Source organism: Anopheles gambiae, chromosome 2 (assembly GCF_943734735.2).
Source record: "Anopheles gambiae chromosome 2, idAnoGambNW_F1_1, whole genome shotgun sequence".
Classification (NCBI taxonomy): Eukaryota; Metazoa; Arthropoda; class Insecta; order Diptera; family Culicidae; genus Anopheles; species Anopheles gambiae.
In genome coordinates, this window is record NC_064601.1 from 89,847,980 (window position 1) to 89,865,939 (window position 17,960).

Below are 17,960 nucleotides of genomic sequence, written 5' to 3' on the forward strand. Positions count from 1 at the left end.
AACATTTCTCTCCCACCCCTTTCGCTAAGACAAATAATTTGTTTCCCGTGCGCGCTGTCAGATGTCACGAACGTTACCAGTCACACGATTGTCAAGGGGTGGGGAGGGGGGGGCAAAACAAAAACAAACCTTGCTCCTTGAGTTCGATGGACAGGACGAGGGGAGCAAAAGAAGCATGGGCAGCAAACGCTAGCAATATGCAAATTGCTTTCCATTGTACTTTGGCAACGGTTAGCGCGCCATTCAGAAAAAAAAAGCCTCGGCACGAGTGTGCGTGTGTGTCGCTGTAACTTCTTGTTGTTTAATTTGAAATTGCTAAACATCACTCTATACAAGCAATCAAAGAGCAAAGTTTGCCTTACTGTTTCCGATGAAAAGCTTTCGCGTTGTTTCCACCCACTCCCGGTGCATTCACGCACGTGTATGTGCCTTAAAGGCGGGACTGGAAGAGGGGGTGCTTAAATGTTGCTTGCCTTTATCTGTTCTTTCCGGGTGCTTCTTCTGTTTTTTGTGCCATCCTGCTTAGCACAAGACAAGACAAAAGTCTAAGCATCGTTCGTTCGTGTTTTTTGTTTGTTCTTGCGCAAGATTGAAATTTTCTACCTCGTTGCAAAAAGTACATGAGAAATGTACCCCCATGTGTGTGTGTGTGTGTGTGTACCTTTACCATCCATTACACGGCAGTCAGTGCACGACAATAAAGGCAACATCAAGAATGGAAACAAGGTAGCACAATACACACCGGCACTAAACCGAAAAGAAAAAAAAATACATCCAGATGGAAAATAAGATAAGCAAGAACAGCACAGAAGTACGTACAAACATAAAAGCTCTTAAGCACCCGTCAAGCGTCTGCAAAGAGCGTTACACACACACACACACACACACACACACACACACACACTGCCGCCGCCACACTAAGTGAGCAGTATGTTGGCCCATCATGCAACAGGAAGAGGGAGTGCGCGTGCTATGTGAGCTCTTCATTACAATGTAATCCTATCATTGGACGACAGCTAAGCCCGTCCTTCTTATCGGCACCCCGAAGCCCGTGCCTCTCTCTCTCTCTCTACGTCACTTCAGCACCGCAGAGATCCTGTCGTACCGAGGAAGCGTCACTGAATCCGGTACAAAACGGCTGATCTGTTTGTCTTAGAGCTTCCACCGACTGACGACGTCATCACTGACAATCTTCCTTCTTCTTTTTTTGTTACATTCAGGATAAGCATCATCCCCCAATAGAGGGGGATGGGACAGGGAAATAAATACTGTCGAGTGGCACACAGACAACAGAAAAAGACGTAGCAACCATCCAAACGACAATCACAAGATCATTCTCGTCTCCGTTGGCATTGTTTTCCTTGAGATCGAGACGCGTCGAGAGAGAGAGAGAGGGAGTACGCATGAATCACTTGTGCAAATCGACTCACGGCGCAGAACGATGCACGGGAGGCCTCGGCTGCCGCTTCCTACCCGCAATGTAATAAACTGCACTGGCAAGGCCTCCTGCCTGACTGGCCGCTTGTTTTCCCCGCATTGCGATAACACAACAGTGGAAAAGCACAGCAGGAAGTAAAAGGCAAAAGAAAAAAGCCAACTACCATCTTCAGTGCGCCTTTAGAGCTGCTTTTTTACCGTTGCTTTGCGCATGGATACGTTTTCGATGCTCGCCGAGCTGATGCAGATTGTTTCTGGATTGTCCGGTGGAAAGCAGTTCGTTCCTTCCGGTCGAGCAACGACCTGTGAGGAGTATTGTTCTTTTTTGTTTAAAGAAAAAGTATCCACACTTCCAAGCAACTGCACACGTCACTTATAGGCAAGTTCTCTACCTTTCTGTCACTGCCATCGTACCAACACGCCTTACACCGAACCTCCATTAGGGGAACTCACCTGGAACGTATCGGCGATAACGACCGCCTTCATGCCGCCCTGCGACGAGTAGAAGATGCACACAAAGTAGATCAGGACGACGGCAATGTACTTGTTCAGACCTGTTGCTTCCGAGAGGGCGATGGCGGGCGCCAGGACGGCCACCGACGTGTAGAACAGCATCTGGAGATGGAAAGGAAAGCGAAAACGGAACGTTGAAGGCACAATACGAAGCGATAGTCGTAGTAGTACGTAGTACGTAGTATGTGGATCTACACGCCCAGGTACCGCGTTGAGCGCTGTGAGTTGCTGTGAAACGTGCCTAGGTCAAAGGTTCGTCTCTTGCTTTCTTTTTTCACCCCTTTCTTTCTTCGATTTCTTCCACCAAAGCCGGCAGGTTGGCTGGCTGATTGTGATGGATTCATGGTAACGGTACGAGCTCCAGGAACTACCTGACAATCTACCCACACCGTGTTGTTGTGCAAGTGGAGCTATAGAAAATCATTCCCAGTACAGGAAGAATGCTGCATACACACACACACACACACGTACTTAAGGATAGGATTACTTAGAGCGTAGAGCGTTTTGTGACGGAGCAAGATGACACTGGATTAAGGCAAAATGGCGCAAGAGATTGAGGCAAAGTGTGATGTTTACAGCAACACGAGACGCTGGTAACAGCGCAATTCCCGGTTCCCATAAGGCTGGATACAATAAAAACGGCACACACACACACACACACACACACACACACACACAGACAAACTCGGCGGTCAGTGAGTGTAGTCCTTCCGACTAATGCTACTTCCGGGAACGTGTGCCGCCACAACATACCTGGCCCATCCCATGCCCCCAAGACACGCCACACGGCAAAGCGTCTCCGACATTAAGCGAACGTTGAGCGTTGTGTCCCGGGCATTCATCGTTTTCAATAAAGTACGCTACAGGGCGAACACACTTGTGTGCGCAGTGAGGAGGAGATGGCCCATCATGGTGCCGGACCCCTCTCTCCTCAGCAAGCCTCGACGATCCGACATGCTCCTCGCTCGGCATTGTTTGGCTTCAAATTAATCCCTAATCCTCCCCGGTGTAGGATAAAGCTATGAAGCAAATGAGGGGGGGTTTTTTGCTCGGTGTAAGTGACCGGAAACGAGCAGCCGCGTAAGACCTACCAACCAAGCTTTTGCTTGCCTGTACCGTACTTCGTTTGAACAATCAGCGCCGTTGGAACTAACGAAGCAATTCGCTGAAAATTCTTACCATTTTCCCGAGCCACAAACCCGACGACGCATAAAGCGACCGGAGAAACAATCAAACGCTTGGTAGACTACTAAACTCAATTTCAGCCGTGTATGTGTCTATATATTCCCATTGGGGGAAAACGAAGACACACAGGGATCAAGCAGATGGTAGAGCTGGAAGTTTCCGGCATTTTTTGGGGAGGGATGCATTTGGCCACCGGGATGTCAGGTGGTGCCGAAACAGCAGCCCGAGGGAAGCGAAACGTTGGGAATAAAATTCAATCAAACTTAATTCCATCACACCATTTAATCCACCTTTGATAAAGTTTACCTTTCTACCTAATCTCACCGTGTCTGTGTGTACTTGTGCTTTCCCAGTTGTGCTGGGTACACTTCATCCCGGACAGGCTCAACATTTGCGGACCATTGCGGCTCGATGAAAGCATCTTTATGTCTGTGTCTATCCAGACCGGCTAGTAGTTATAGCAATTCAGGCTTTAGGTTAAGTACGTGATGGTTTGTTCCGGTTCCAAGAAGAAATGTATCTGTGCAATCAAAGGGCTCCAACACGACCGGTAAAAAAGCATACCATTTACCGGTAAAAAAGCATACCAAGCAAGCATACCGCTTTAATTCTCCACCGTACACACACTACGGGAGGAAATCCTCCTAGTTTGACGAAGGTATAACCGTCCGCCCGCAAGCCAAATGTGGCCTCCGCCAATTGTTTGATTAATAACAGTAACAAGCAAATATCACAACAGATCAGTGAGGGCTGCCAGGTACTGCCAACGCCCTCCAGCACTTCCTAGGTGCTAGAGCTAAGGCTTGGTGTTAGGGGTTGTTACTACCGGACAGTACTTGCCCAAAGCGCCCCCAATAGTGACACCTTTTTTTTGCGGCCAAATTCTGTGGTGTGTGTGTGTGGATTAAACGTCCTATACTGATCCCAATCCGCATCGCAAGGGGTGCGTCAGTGTGGCATAGAGATAGCACTGACACTTGGATTCCACTTCCAAAACAGAATCCAGTGAGGGAGCCAAACCAAAATGGGCCTTCCATATTTATGCCCCAGATGTCAGACTGCACGCACACTCGTACGCCTGTCGGTTTCGTGCCGATTCGCAACGTGATCCTATAAGCTGTTGGATAAGGTAGGATTTTCTGTTTTGTGTTGCAATGGAAAGCAGCCGTTTGGCAGTAAATTTGAATGTTGTATGACCATGTATGATGGTTTGGAAATTATTAAAAAATAAAAAAAAACTGACAAAAAGCATCAGCCGTTTTAATGGAACACCATAAGCCTAAAAAGGATTTTTTAAGCTAAAGTAATCTTAATGCCTCTTACTTTAGAAAAGTATTGCGCCATTCTAAGTATCTCCCGTTTTAATCCACTTCAATCGAACAGAGATTCACTGCCATTTTGGGGGCAAGATTGTTCCAATTCTTAGAAAATCCTACAAATACACTTCACAACACTTTGTGCATTACTTCCTGGAAGTTTCCTCATCTTCTAATGCACGCGTTCATTCTCGAACCACATGGTTTTGATACCGAAACGCGCATCTGCACAATTTAACCGTTCTCGCAGATTTCACAATCACACCTTGCTCCGTGCAAATACACACTTGAGTCTGGTGAAATGGTAAACCTCTTAAATGGGGAATAGAGGAGGGCAAGAAAGGCTCCGATCAACAACTCTTTCCGGTAGGGCGGCAGCAAGCGTACGATTTAATTTTCTACCTCAAATAAACAGCATTCATTCTAAAAGCGCGCGGGAACAACATTTCCCACCAAAGCAGTATCCTCCACTCCATCTCCCTGTGTACCATTGCTCCAGCGGCCTCTTCCCCCTATCCCTTCAAATGGAAATAGCGAACAGAAGGCAAAAAAACGGAGGCATCCTTGAAACAGCATACAGAAGTCATCCCTTTTTGAAACGAGCCTTTATCTTTTCCGGGCTCCCCCGGTACGACCGGTTGGCACACCGACAAGGAACACACCAGAAGCCAAACGATACTACCTATGCCTATACACACACACATACACCTTTTTTTTTGTGGCACAAGAAAATGCAAATAAGATGGGCGGAATGGGAGTTGGTAAACATAAATTTTACAAAACCCTCTCGTTGCCCTGTGTGTCGCATCCTTCTCCCGGCTTTTTTTTCGGATCTCCCGGCTGAGATCAATCCGAATTCACATTCGGTTGCGTGGTTTTTTTTTTCATGGGGGGATACACAGATAGATACACAAACGCACCGCATATGTGCTAGCAAACGGCCATAACAACAACCACAACTTCAGTCTTCAGACCTTTACCACAAATCAACCAACAAGAGAGAGAGCGAGAAAAAAAGCAACATTCAGGACGGCGTTCCTGTTCGCTTGATTCGATTTAACGACCGAAAATGAAAGACAAGATCAAATATAATCAACGCAAAAGCATCATCAAACCTGTGCGGAAAGGGATTGAACAAAAAAAACAGCGCAAACCAGTTAGAAGAGCGGCAACATTGCATCAAACAACCGAACGTTTTCTGACGTTGGTTGCAGCACTGAGCTAGACACAAATTCAACCCCCTATCTTGGCCCGTTGTAATGATACCCCCCGGTTGAAGTGGATCTGTTTTGTGAACTGTGTGACCCCCTTGAAAACGCATCATTCCTTTTGCCTTGGAGCACCGGGGAATGAATTGAAGGTACAAACGGTAACGCAGTATTCAGTCGCAGTGTGTTTTATCGACGTGCGAATACCGTGCAAACCCAAAGTTTACGACATACGAGCACATGGCGGTTTTGGGGGTGGAGGGAGGGTTGGTTACTTCGCAGTAGGCTGCCACCCGTAAATCGTTTGCTGTTTTATGTGTTTGTAGCACACCGAGCGGGCCAAGCATCGGAGGTTTTATTCGTGGTCGTGGTAAAGCAGCGAGTAAGCAGAAAGGCTTAACTCAAGCCCCGACGAGTACTCGGGTACTTCCGTATCGAGTGCTTCCTGCCTGGAAGCTTTCAGCGTTGTAAGAACTGGAAGCCTCAACTTACGATACATGCTGGAGAGGGAGAGAGAGAAGGACCTTACCTGAAGAATGTACAGCACCGCGCCGAACGTTCTGATCCGCTTATCGAACCGCATCCCAAGATACTCGTAGCAACTGGTTACATCCAGCTTGTAGTAGATGGGATAGAACACCTTCACCGCAACCGGCACTACCAGCACCATCGATATCACTGGGGGTGGGGAAAGATTGTGAAAATAATACATCACAAACCAGAGTGTAACGAAAAGTACTTTCTCTTTGCTTCTTCAGGTACGTTCGATCAAGAAAAACCGACACCGGTCGCCACCACTTACCGATTAGCGAGAACTGGGTGCCGCTGAAGAACATCTCCGCCGGGTTGCCGAGCAGCTCGATCGCCGTGATGAAGCTGGTGGTGAGGCTGAGCGTCACCGGGAACAGGCTCATGCCCGAGCCGAGCAGAAAGTCATCGCTCGACTCACCGCCAGCCGCATCGACGCCACTGCTGCCCCGCTTTTCAAACCATCCGTAGAACACGCCTGGTGAAGAAAAGGTGGGAAGATGAGTGTGAAACGTTGCTCACCCGGCTTACAGGGGTTCTCATAGTTGTGGGACACTTCCTTGCCTCTTTCTTATTGGAAATGAACTTTATATGATGGAAATTGGACTCTTGGCACCCTTTTTGGACAGGATCCTTAGCAATTCCTATTGGATTTGTCCAGCAAGGGTGCTATGGAGTCCAATTCCCATTACATTAAGTTCATTTCACGCAACAAAGGGTCAATAAAGTGTTCCACAGCTATGAGAACTCCTGGAAAACCCTGCACTAAGCAGCAATGCCTTACCGATGCCTATCGAGATGACCAGCATGAAGGCGACCGCCAAGTAATCGTACACCGTAAACGTTGGTCTCGAGTCATCCGTGGGCTCGGTGCGGATGCTCTCCGGCTGCCCAAGAGCGACACCCGCCAGCAATACAACCAGCAGGTACTGACAGTAGCTTGCCATTTCCGCTCTGGACTCTGGAGGACGCTGGAGTTTGTGTTTGTTGTCGCACGCTCCAGATGTTTGTCCCAACTGCTGCACCAACTCTGCTTGTTCACACACAGAGACACTCGTAAGAATCCACAAGCAGACTTTCAGATGGGTGTTTTGGTGGGTGGTTGGTCGGTTGGGCAGTCGGCAAACTTAATTTGTTGTTCGTACACCGGTTTAAAAGGGTCGGTCTCTCTTCTATCGCTTTGCGGGAGAGGCTCGGGAGCGGTTGGCGGCTGTGTTCAGTATTGCTTGCACGTGGGCGAGTGATTTACATCTCCACACTGAGACTTGTACTGTGCCTGGCAGATGAAAGGATTATTTCCCTATTCCAGGGGGGAAAAGAAGAGACAGAAAGAGAGGGACATTAGAGAGCCATTCACACACACACACACACACACACCAACAACAATTGCATTAACGATTTAAGTGCAGCTCTAACCTTAAAGAAAGGCGCGCTTGCGATGGGGAGATTCACGCAGTGTCAGTACAGTGCGAAACTGTGCAATCACAAGGCGTCCCTGGCTGTCCCTTTGGTAGAGCATTCGCTTTCGAAACTGGACCCTCCCGTTGGATATTCCCCCAAGAAGAAGCAATCGAAGATGCACAAATCGCACAAAACCACTTGGCCACACACACACTACAGTTATCCCGAGCGACTACAGCACGCTGCCAACACTCCAGTGAACGCTTTCCAACGGAACAATTCCAACTGAACGACCAGCGAACGAGCAGCGCACCGTTTATACGCCCAGAGTTTTGTACACTTATCAAGATCTTCTCCAGCACGGCTACTGCTGCTACTGCTGCTGCTTCCCGCATTCCCGACCAAAGCTGCACTCCTTCATTTCCCATCTATCATCACCCGCCCTGACACAACACACAATACACCGCGCGTTTGCCGGCACTCAGCACGCCGTGTGTGACGACGTGCATTGGTATTTTTTATCTTGCCTCCCCTTGATTACCGGTAGTAGTGCAGATCGGTTGAGTTAGAAGAAGATCGATCCAGTTCAATCTTCAGAAATGCAGTGCAGAGGCACTCACTCTACCGCCCGCCCCATTCAATGAAATAGGGGAGGACGCTGCCGCGACCGAAACGCGCTGATTGTGGCCTGCCCATTGGTCCACGATAAAGACACTTCACTCATCCCGTGTGCTCATGCTTTATTGGCTTATCACACCGCAAAAGTACCGAAAACGGTCGAATCGAAAAACCCAACCAACCTTCGAAGCATAAAGGGTGTCGACGCCTGATAGCGGTGTGGCGAATGGGTACCGTCAACACACCACCGGAGCATTGAGCGCGGTTGTTGCTCCAAAACGTGACCGTCCGATATATCGTTCGGCCGCTCTCACTGTTTGCCAAAAGCGTTTAATTTTAGGTTCCATTTTCGTTTTTTTTTTCAGGAAGCAGCAGAAACTCTCCTTGGAGACCCATCTATCCGATGCGAAAACAACTCGCAGCCACACAAACCCATGAGTCACGCGTGATTGTTGTGAGACGCGACGAGCAGTGCTGATTCTGCAGCGCTGGGCGAAATGAAACTGATAAGGGCAAACACTATCTCCCTCGTGCCTCTTGGGCCTCTTTTGGATGTGTCTCAAATTAATCAAAGATGTTATCATCTCAATCAGGAAGAAGTAGACAAAAAAGCGAACGATACGAGCCCACCAGCTCCACCGGAAACATAATTGATGGGCACGGACACACAGTGCGCCAAAGAGGGCCTTTTGATTAGATTGATATGGTTGATAAGTCTGCTGCTCTGGGGAGTAGTGATGGGAAAAATGAAGTTTTTGTCGGAATCGATTCCGGCTAGCTCCACAGTCTTCTGGAATCGATTCCGGATAGTAGGTCCGGAATCAGTTTCCGGAATCGATTCCGGAATCGGCTCCGGAATCGGAATCGACTCCGGAATTGGTTCCGGAATCGACTCCAGAATCGGAACTGGCTCCCGAATTGATTCCAGAATCGGCTCCGGAATTGAAATCTGTTCCGGAATCGTCTCCGGAATCGGATCTATAATTGATTCCGGAATCGGCTCCGGAATCGACTCCAGAATCGACTCCGGAATCGGCTCCGGAATCGGAATCGATTCCAGCGTCGGAATCGGCTCCGGAATTGATTCCGAACACGGAATCGGAATCGGGTAGGTCCGATTCCGAGCTCCCACCACTACTGGGGAGCCCACTGGCAGAGCAAACTGAGCAAAGGTTGGGTGGGTTTTTCACACCACAGCGGACACGGGGACAGTTTTCTGTGAGATGTGGGCAAAACATTGAGGGAAACAATAAATGCCAAAAATGTCTATTTACCTCAGCGAAACTGGCGCTTCCGGTGCGGCACTTCGCGGTACTTGAGAAACGTTCTAAACTGCAGCAGTACGATCAAACCGTAGCTTCCCGTTCTGTGTTGCATTCGCGGTATTGCACTGACCACTTACTACCGTAGCACCACCATAAACACGTCCGCAAGCTGCAGTTTTTTTGTTAGTGGCAAGGAAGGGTTTTCAGGTCCACCTGAGTGCGACCGATTTAAATCCAAAACTTTCGAATTCGGGAACTACACAAAAAAATTGTAAAAAGGTTTTTGCGTCTTTTTTCAAACACTTCCAAACAAAACTAACGTTCACACTTTCACCAACACTACCAGCTACACCACAGCTGACCGTACTCCGTGTGTTCGTGATCGTTGCTCCGTTGGTATGTCCGTACCGCACGGGAGCAAATTGGAAACTCAATGAAACGCGCCCGAAACGTCCACCATTTATTAGCAAAAATCGCCCTTTGTGTGTGTGTTTGGAGCGGGAGGGGGAAGAATGATGAGTAAGGAAGCATCCGTTCGCGTATCGACGGGGAGAGTGAGACACACACACGCAGCTTGGTAGCTTCCTCCATCATGATCTAACGCATGAACACTTCTCCCTCATATTAGTTTTTGGCGAGATGGATTGGAACAAGAAAAAAAAATCATATGCAATCAACAAACACACACACACATGACACACTGGGTCAGTGGTATGATTAGCACCCCTAACGCCCTCCGAAAGCCACAGCCCGAAAATTTTCCACACCCCACGGTTGCTACAGCATTGCAAAACGCCCAAGAAGCACGGCAATGTTGCGCACAGCTCAACGTTGCGACACCCTTAAGGGCTTCCCGGGACCACGCCGGTACCGGGCGGATCGGGCCGGGTTAGAATGGGATGGAACTAGTTCAAACCTCAAGCCGGCGGACATAACCAGCTGCAACAAGCACCACAGCGAGCGGTGCAGCGGCAGCAACAGCAGCAGCAAACGCCCAACTACGACGATCGCTCAGGGGCGCGCAATACAAAACACGCCGTGTGGACGACCTCCGAGGCTGCTCTGACTCAGCGCAACCGCGGGTGCTGCAATTGCAGCGGCGGGGGTAGTACCGTACAAAGGAAACGCAACATTCTAGCGCTACTTCAAGATGGCGTACGATTACGAACGACCCTCGAGCCGGGGGCAATTATTGCAATAAATGGACATACTTTCCCCTGGGGTTGTGTTAGACAAAAAAAAACTGTCCCGCCACAAATGAGGATCGAATTAACCCTTCCATTAACCTAACGTCCTTATTTTGCGCAAACATTTTGCGCGACGCACATTGTGCCGCACGACAAAGCGACGCGCGAGGAGACAAAAGCATCAAAAAGCATGATGGATTCACATTCACGGCGGCTAATCGGGAGCAGGTCGCGTCTTCGCCGTCGTCGTCGCCAGCAGTTAATGGGGTTGACATTAATTAATTGTCGTAATCCGATGTGTTTGTGCGTGTGTGTGTTCTAACTAGTACTACGCAGCATGCCATGCTTTCCTTCGCTTACACAGTCAGAGAGAAAGAGAGCTTTTTCACCGCCTCACACCGCAGCCGGGTGAAAGGTTGAGTTTATTAGCGCGCGTTTTTATTAACCCGGCACAGGAGATTCTGCCACGCTCGCTAATAGGATTATGGTTTCCCACCGCTACATCACTTACCACCACCACCACCGACGGGTAGGATGATCAAGATGAAGATTCTCACAACACAACACACACACGAAAAAGAAGCAAGTTGTTCTACTGTTCTACTTCCTCCGGCGCTTTCGTTTCCGCATGCCCACAAACACAAACCGAACGCCACCAGACCAGGCAATGGTACTGCGAAATTTGGCTAGCCCTACACACGGGTGTACACCGGAAAGGAGGGTCGACACAAACAATTTTGATATCACTGCATCACAACAACACAACAACCATGACACACACACTCGCACACGGCGGAGTTTGGGTGAGTTTGCACCTACTTGGATGAAGAGTGAAGTCACTGTTTTTGCACAAACACGAACCATACTTTGAATGACGTTTGGGGTTGAGGGCAGAGCAAATTGCGTACGAATCAATTCGTACGGGCAACAGGAGACGAACCTCTTTTATTTTGGCGCTTCTTATCGGGCGGAACAAAATTAATTTCCTGTGCCGCGCGTGTGTTTCGGTGGTGGTCGCGAACACCACGCGATTGGAAGCATCTTTTATGAGCGATGGCCTATTTAAGGGTGCAAGCATGATGAGTGTGGGTATAAAAATCGTTCCCCCCCGGTCCCGGGTCCCGTTCAAGTGGATGCGCCGATTAGCGCGCAGGGCCTAAGGGTGAAGCGCGAGACTGTAAGAAACTTTTGCAAGTTTCAAGTGTCGCATCCACGCCAGGTGAGTGGAGAGGTATTTTTGTATAATCTACCACACTCACTGCCGCACACTGATGTAATTGACCGTAAAAATCCGTGCCACCGTTACTCGACCGTTGCGCACCACACAACCATCGAACACAGTGACTAACGAGATTTTATTACACTAATTAAAATCTATTCCAGGCTGAAGAGGCTGCCTCCCAAGACCAATCGTCGTCAATCATCAGCAACTTCAGCTCAAATGGGTCATTCTGAGAGTAGAAAAAGTGGCGGCGGCGGCACACCGGTCGGTAAAGTACTGCCGGAAAGTGTGTGTCACATTCTTGCCCCACTTAACAAAGAGAGAGAGACAACAGTTGGAAAAATGTTCAAACTTTGGTCGTAAATTTTCATAAACATTCCAACGACGACGAGTCGCCACGAGACACGGGGGGAAAATCGTTGTACTATAGGTGCGGGAAACAACAATGAAGCCTAATGGATATAAATGGCACACAGAAACACACCGAGCAGTCGAGCGGGGGGCAACGCGTTGATGAGCTTGATATCCCATCGAAAATAACAAAATAACGCTACGCCCGTGTTAATTCCGTCCCTGATTTTGTGTTAGCACACTTTATCAAATCACTACCGGAAGTTATGGAAAACAATAGGGGGGAGGGGGGTGAAGGGTGGAAAAACACAAGATGTAAACAAACGGCCAGCAGAGACGCCGCCACACAGCACATGTTTTACAGCACTCAAGCAAGCAGCTACTTAAATTAAAAAGACCTTCCCCACTGATTCCCACCGACAACCTGTTTTGCACCTGGACAGCAAAAGGTAAACAACTCCTCCAACGCCGCATCTTTTACCTCAACGAAACTGGCGCTTCCGGTGGGGCGATTCACGAAAATTGCTCACAATCTTCGAACACCGCTGGCTGTCACGACACGTACGGTGGGGCCGTTGCATTCGCCTCAAGCTGATCCGCCGTAGGGACAACACCGTTATGCACATACACGCACTGTGTCTCAACACTTCACACACCACCGCGATGCATTCGATCGGAACACTGGCGGCAGAATCAAACCTAGAACACTGGATCGTACGAGTAGATATAGCTTCTTTCCGCCGCTTATCAAACCGGAAGCAACGCTCACGCAGAAATCGGATGCGGAATAACAGTTTTGCAAATCGGACCACCACCACTCCTCACAGGGGACGACTTCACTGGCAGAACTGGAGTGGAGTTCGGGCGAGATAAAACGTTCAGTGTGCGCGTCTCGCACGCTCTCGAATGCAATCCCCCTCCCTACCCTTTTCTTTGGAGGTCGATTAACGTTAACCGAACGGGCACCACAGCAGTACACACACACCGCACACCTGGTGGAACCGCATCAAACCGATTCGAACCATGCGGCGGCTGGGGCTTAGTTTGCGATCGACCAGACCAGACCTAAAGGTGCGAATAGACCCCGCGGTGGCGTGTGGCAGCAGTTTTGCCATCCACTAATTACATGCGAATTTTCGCACAACAGTACAAAAAACGGGGATGTGGCGATGAAAGAAACGGTAGTAGTATCACCTTCCCTTTCGAATGTTCTAATGAATAATAGCATCAAGCAACTAATTTTACAAAAATTCGATTAGCATACGTTTGCTAAAGCGAACAAAAAAAAATGGTTTACTTTTAGATCGTGCAACAATTAACGAAAAATAGCTGAAGCCTCTAATTTGTTTAGCAAACACTTATTCAGTCAACAAACAGGCTATTATTACGCATCTTTGTAGGTTCTTGAGACAATTATGTTGTGCATGTTAGTTAACCAATTTCGGACACTTCTAGTTGTGACAGTATTTGAAGTTAAAACATTAAAATTATGATTATAAAATTAAGTTATAGTTTTAACTACTTTAAACTTAGTTAAAATGAACTGTCACTAATCGTTGTAATCATGTTACTAAACAAAATCAAAGTGTCCGGAACTATTATATTTTTTGTGTGTTTTATTCTACAAATATATGCATAGACAGAAGGTAAAGAAAATGCCGATAAGGTCTGATAATACTTTTCAAGTGCGTGAAGATGGACCACTCTTTAAATTTCAAATTTTAGAAATCGATTGAGTCCCGTCTCGTGGCACAGTTGTCAACTCGCACGCCTAATCAAAACATGCCGGTCATGGGTTCAAGCCCCGAATGGACCGTAACCTCATACGTGTAAGGGTACTGACTATCCTATTATCGTTGTTGTGCCAAAGAAGAAGAAGAAGAAGAAGAAGAAGAAGAAGAAGAAGAAGAAAATATTGACTGACGATGTACCACCACACGCTATTGCATCTCGTATCTCTAATATTTGCGTTTATCGAATGAAAAGAGTGTTTATACCACCGTTTCGAAGTTCGAAAAATACTGATTCAGAATGTTGAAATTGTCGGTGTGCTTTGAGTAAATTTGATGCTTTATATGCTCTTATTATGATGTTTAAATATAAGTAAAATTCAAAAATAACATAAAAAATATAAAAAAACATTACAATATTCTCAGTAAAAAAAAACATACATAACACTGCCAAATAAAAACCAAATAATGTACTACAATAATGAAGAGAATATTTTAAACTTTTGATATATTTTTTTATCATTTTGAAGGTCGAAAAATACTGACACAGAATGTTGAAACATGTAATTTTACTTTTTATTTTCGGTGTGGTTTTCGTAAATTGCATGCTCTATATGTTCTAAATATGCTGTTTAAGTATCAGTAAAATTCAAAAATTGCATAAAATATATCAAAAGTTTTTAAAAAATATTCTCAGTAAAAAACATACATAACACACTGCCAAATACAAAACCTAATAATGTACGAACATCGAGTATCGCATCATACTGCTGATAATTGCTCTACTGTAAATGTATTCATGAACTATTCATTCTAACACACAAAAAAAAAACTTCAAAAATATTGACCTCAGCAAGATTTATTTTTTTAACGTTATAGGAAATTATATTTATTTATGGAATTTCATTTATTTATCGACAAACCCATCATGTGGTATGCATCAAACTTCATGGTTCAGCATATTTGAAAAAAAAAACAAATTATGAAACCAAAATTGCTTCGACTTGCACACTAACTCTAACCGCACCTTAAGAACGATCCGAAGACAGGTCACGGGCAGTCCGTTGTTGCTCACGCGTAGTCGGATCAATGAAGATGGAACCAGTTCAAACTGAACCGCATGGATACACTGACCCTTACCTGCCGGCGTGCGCACACGCATGATAATGTATCGTGTGTGTGACGTGACGACGGACGGCGGCGGCAGCAGCAAAAGCCAGCTTGCGCTGAGACCGCGTGCAGACAAGACCGGTCTCGCGATCACGCTCACGCGCGTTTAAGTAGGCGATGTCGCGTGAGGAGGGGGAAGTGTCACAACACAACAGCACAAGACTATGACATTTTGGAGCTCCGACTCTCTCTCTCTCTCTCTCTCTCTCTCTCTCTCTCTCTCTCTCTCTCTCTCTCTCTCTCTCTTTCTCACGCTATTGTGAGCGTTATGTTTTCGAGAGAAGTTGGCCTGTCTTGTTTGATTCATTGCAATTCCTCTGCAATACTTGAAATATCAGGCCTCTGAGCACAGAACGAATCTTTTAGTTACCGTTTGCCACTCCATTAAACTGCAGTACATTTTACTAACTTTTCCCGTACCATCGGCAATTGATCGGCGCTGGTTGATTAATGAATGGAGTTTCGGCAATGCTTCTAATCTCATCCCTTCAAAAGTACCACAGCAACATAATTACCAAAAACGAGCCCGCCTAAGTCGCCTAATGGAGCGTAACGTACCCAAACCCCGTCGCTGCCCATATATTTCACACAACTCAATACCCATTCTGTCGTCCAAATTTGTCGAAAATAGTTAACCCGGTGTTCGGCTGATTAGCGTGACATGTGATACCGCTCTGCGGCGGGAAAGGGGATAGATAGAGACCAACTGGGATGGGGGCGCGCCCAACATTCGTTTGCGCTCCAAAACGATATCTAATTGCGTACGCGCTGAGCACAATGTTCCCATCGCCCGCAACAACCCGCAGCACTCTGGGAGCAACACAAATTAGTCCTCTTAATAGGGGGCGCAACCAATACTGGCGGGAATGCTGTGCGCGGGACCTTTTGAGGACCGTCCGAAAGCATGCACGTCGCCCAAATCTGCTCAAAATTCCACCGATCGATGTGCCGATTCTTTCATTCATCCGGGGGCGCACCAACGCACTCTTGGAGGACACATTTTTGTCCACCAAGTTGTGCGGGTATGGGGGGGGGGTATGGCAACACTGGGTAATTGATTTGATGGCGAGCGCTTTTTGGTGGACGCGCAAAATACTGCCGCCACCGTTTCGCTAATTAAATTGCCATTTGACACCTAGGGCGCAATTGGAGTGTCGCGGAGGCGCCGATGCCGATTAGTCGGATTCGTACTGGAACGGTGGACGGCTCCATCACATCAGAAAAAAACTCCAAGTGGACGGATATTTTCGTATCGGGCCGGCACGGTTCGACGACATTAATGTGTAACGACCGTGACACATGGAGCGCGTCCGACGGATCAACACTATTATTGTCGACTCTCCTCCTCTTTCGCGCTGTCTTTTCGGGTAGCAATTTGCCAAACCCGACCGAAACCGATCCGAACCTGATTCGTGCGGTGCACCGTGATACCGTCCAGTTTCTTCCTGTATGCCATGGGAGAACCCGTTACACCCAAGCCAAGGACGGTTAATAACGTACCGTTGACCATATTTATCGCTGCAGCATCGCTGACGTTGCCGTGGTAATTTCGCTCTTAGTCACTTTCGAGCGAGTAGGGATGTAGTTTCCGTCACGTTTTGCATGCTGCTCCCCCCGAACAGCTACGTCATTTCTCGCTGCAAACAAACAAACAAACAAACAAATATTGAGCATCGCTTCTTTGATGCGCGGATGGCTGGTCGATTGAAGTTTTTGGGCTGTTGGATGATTGAATTAGCGAGCGGGCGCGAGAATGATTTACAAGCTGCAAAAGGTAGCCAGACATGAAAGAACTCATTATAGCCGAGTCGGGTATGGCGTTTCATTGAGCGAAACCAGGTGAAGCTTACCGTGGGTCAGGGATGGGTTTGTCGTGAATAGAGCATTGGGTGCATGACCGATGGAATAGTTCCAAGAATTCTTGTTCGTAATTGTGCTGAATTTCTACAGAAATCTAATAACTTGCACAAAGCAATAAGCTTATTACTGGTAGACATCAAATGAGTTATAAGTGTCACGTCACTGGAACTAATTGGTGGTCTGTAAGGTAGATGACGCGACTTATACGAGATGGATTGTGGTTTGATTCCCATCTGTAGCGGTTACAAATAGCAAAAATCTTTTAATTACTACTCTACTCGGCTATTAGATAGTAATATAAAGACACATTCGATGTTATCGACATACTTTAAGTAGTCGTAAAGCAAAAATCAGAAAATCGTAAACCGGCACTCGGCATAAAGGCACACCACCATGTCAATCATTGTCATGTCAATTTTCTTTCAATTAAACCAACAATATTAGTTACTTACACTATACACGAATTAAGTGCTGTTTTTTTTTTTTGTTAATGGTTTTGATATCATTTTATTTCCTTTTTTCAAATCTGTTTTGTTTCATAAATCTTTGTCCCACTTTACGTATTTCACTAGAAACTTTTCTCTTTAATTTGTTTACATGTATTTCCTTCTCTTTATTTCGTTTGTGCTAGTAGTTTTGCTAGTAATTGCAACAACAACAGGTGTATTACGGTGTTGAATACCGCCTATAAAATATTCTCCCTGATCCTTCAGGATCGTCTTGTCCCGCACGTTGAAGAGATAGTCGGAAACTATCAAAGAGGATTCCGAAACGGAAAATCAACCACTGATCAGATCTTCACCATGCGACAGATCTTGGAGAAGATGGCAGAATACAGACACAACACATACCATCTCTTTATTGACTTCACAGCTGCATATGATAGTATAGCCAGGGTAAAACTGTATGACGCTATGAGCTCTTTTGGAATTCCGGCCAAACTGATAATGACCGGTTAGAATGTCTATG

The 17,960-nt window shown here is 46.9% G+C and overlaps 1 protein-coding gene across 6 annotated transcripts in view; it reads right to left on the minus strand.

Moving 5' to 3' along the window:
- The window catches only part of LOC1276460 (sodium-coupled monocarboxylate transporter 1), a 47,662-nt gene extending 34,619 nt beyond the window's left edge, over positions 1-13,043 (minus strand). The window contains exons 1-5 of one of the 6 annotated variants that reach the window (XM_061644191.1): positions 12,713-13,043; positions 6,972-7,487; positions 6,462-6,665; positions 6,189-6,337; positions 1,891-2,052 (exon numbers count right to left, since the gene is read on the minus strand). In XM_061644191.1, coding sequence (XP_061500175.1) covers positions 1,891-2,052; positions 6,189-6,337; positions 6,462-6,665; positions 6,972-7,134 — 678 coding nt within the window. In that variant the 5' untranslated portion in view covers positions 7,135-7,487; positions 12,713-13,043. Of the gene's footprint in view, positions 1-1,890; positions 2,053-6,188; positions 6,338-6,461; positions 6,666-6,971; positions 7,488-7,603; positions 7,983-9,480; positions 9,979-11,172; positions 11,663-12,712 lie in introns of those variants that run through there. The other 5 variants (XM_061644189.1, XM_061644193.1, XM_061644187.1 and 2 more) reach the window with 5 other exon arrangements.
- Positions 13,044-17,960: the final 4,917 nt, after the last annotated feature.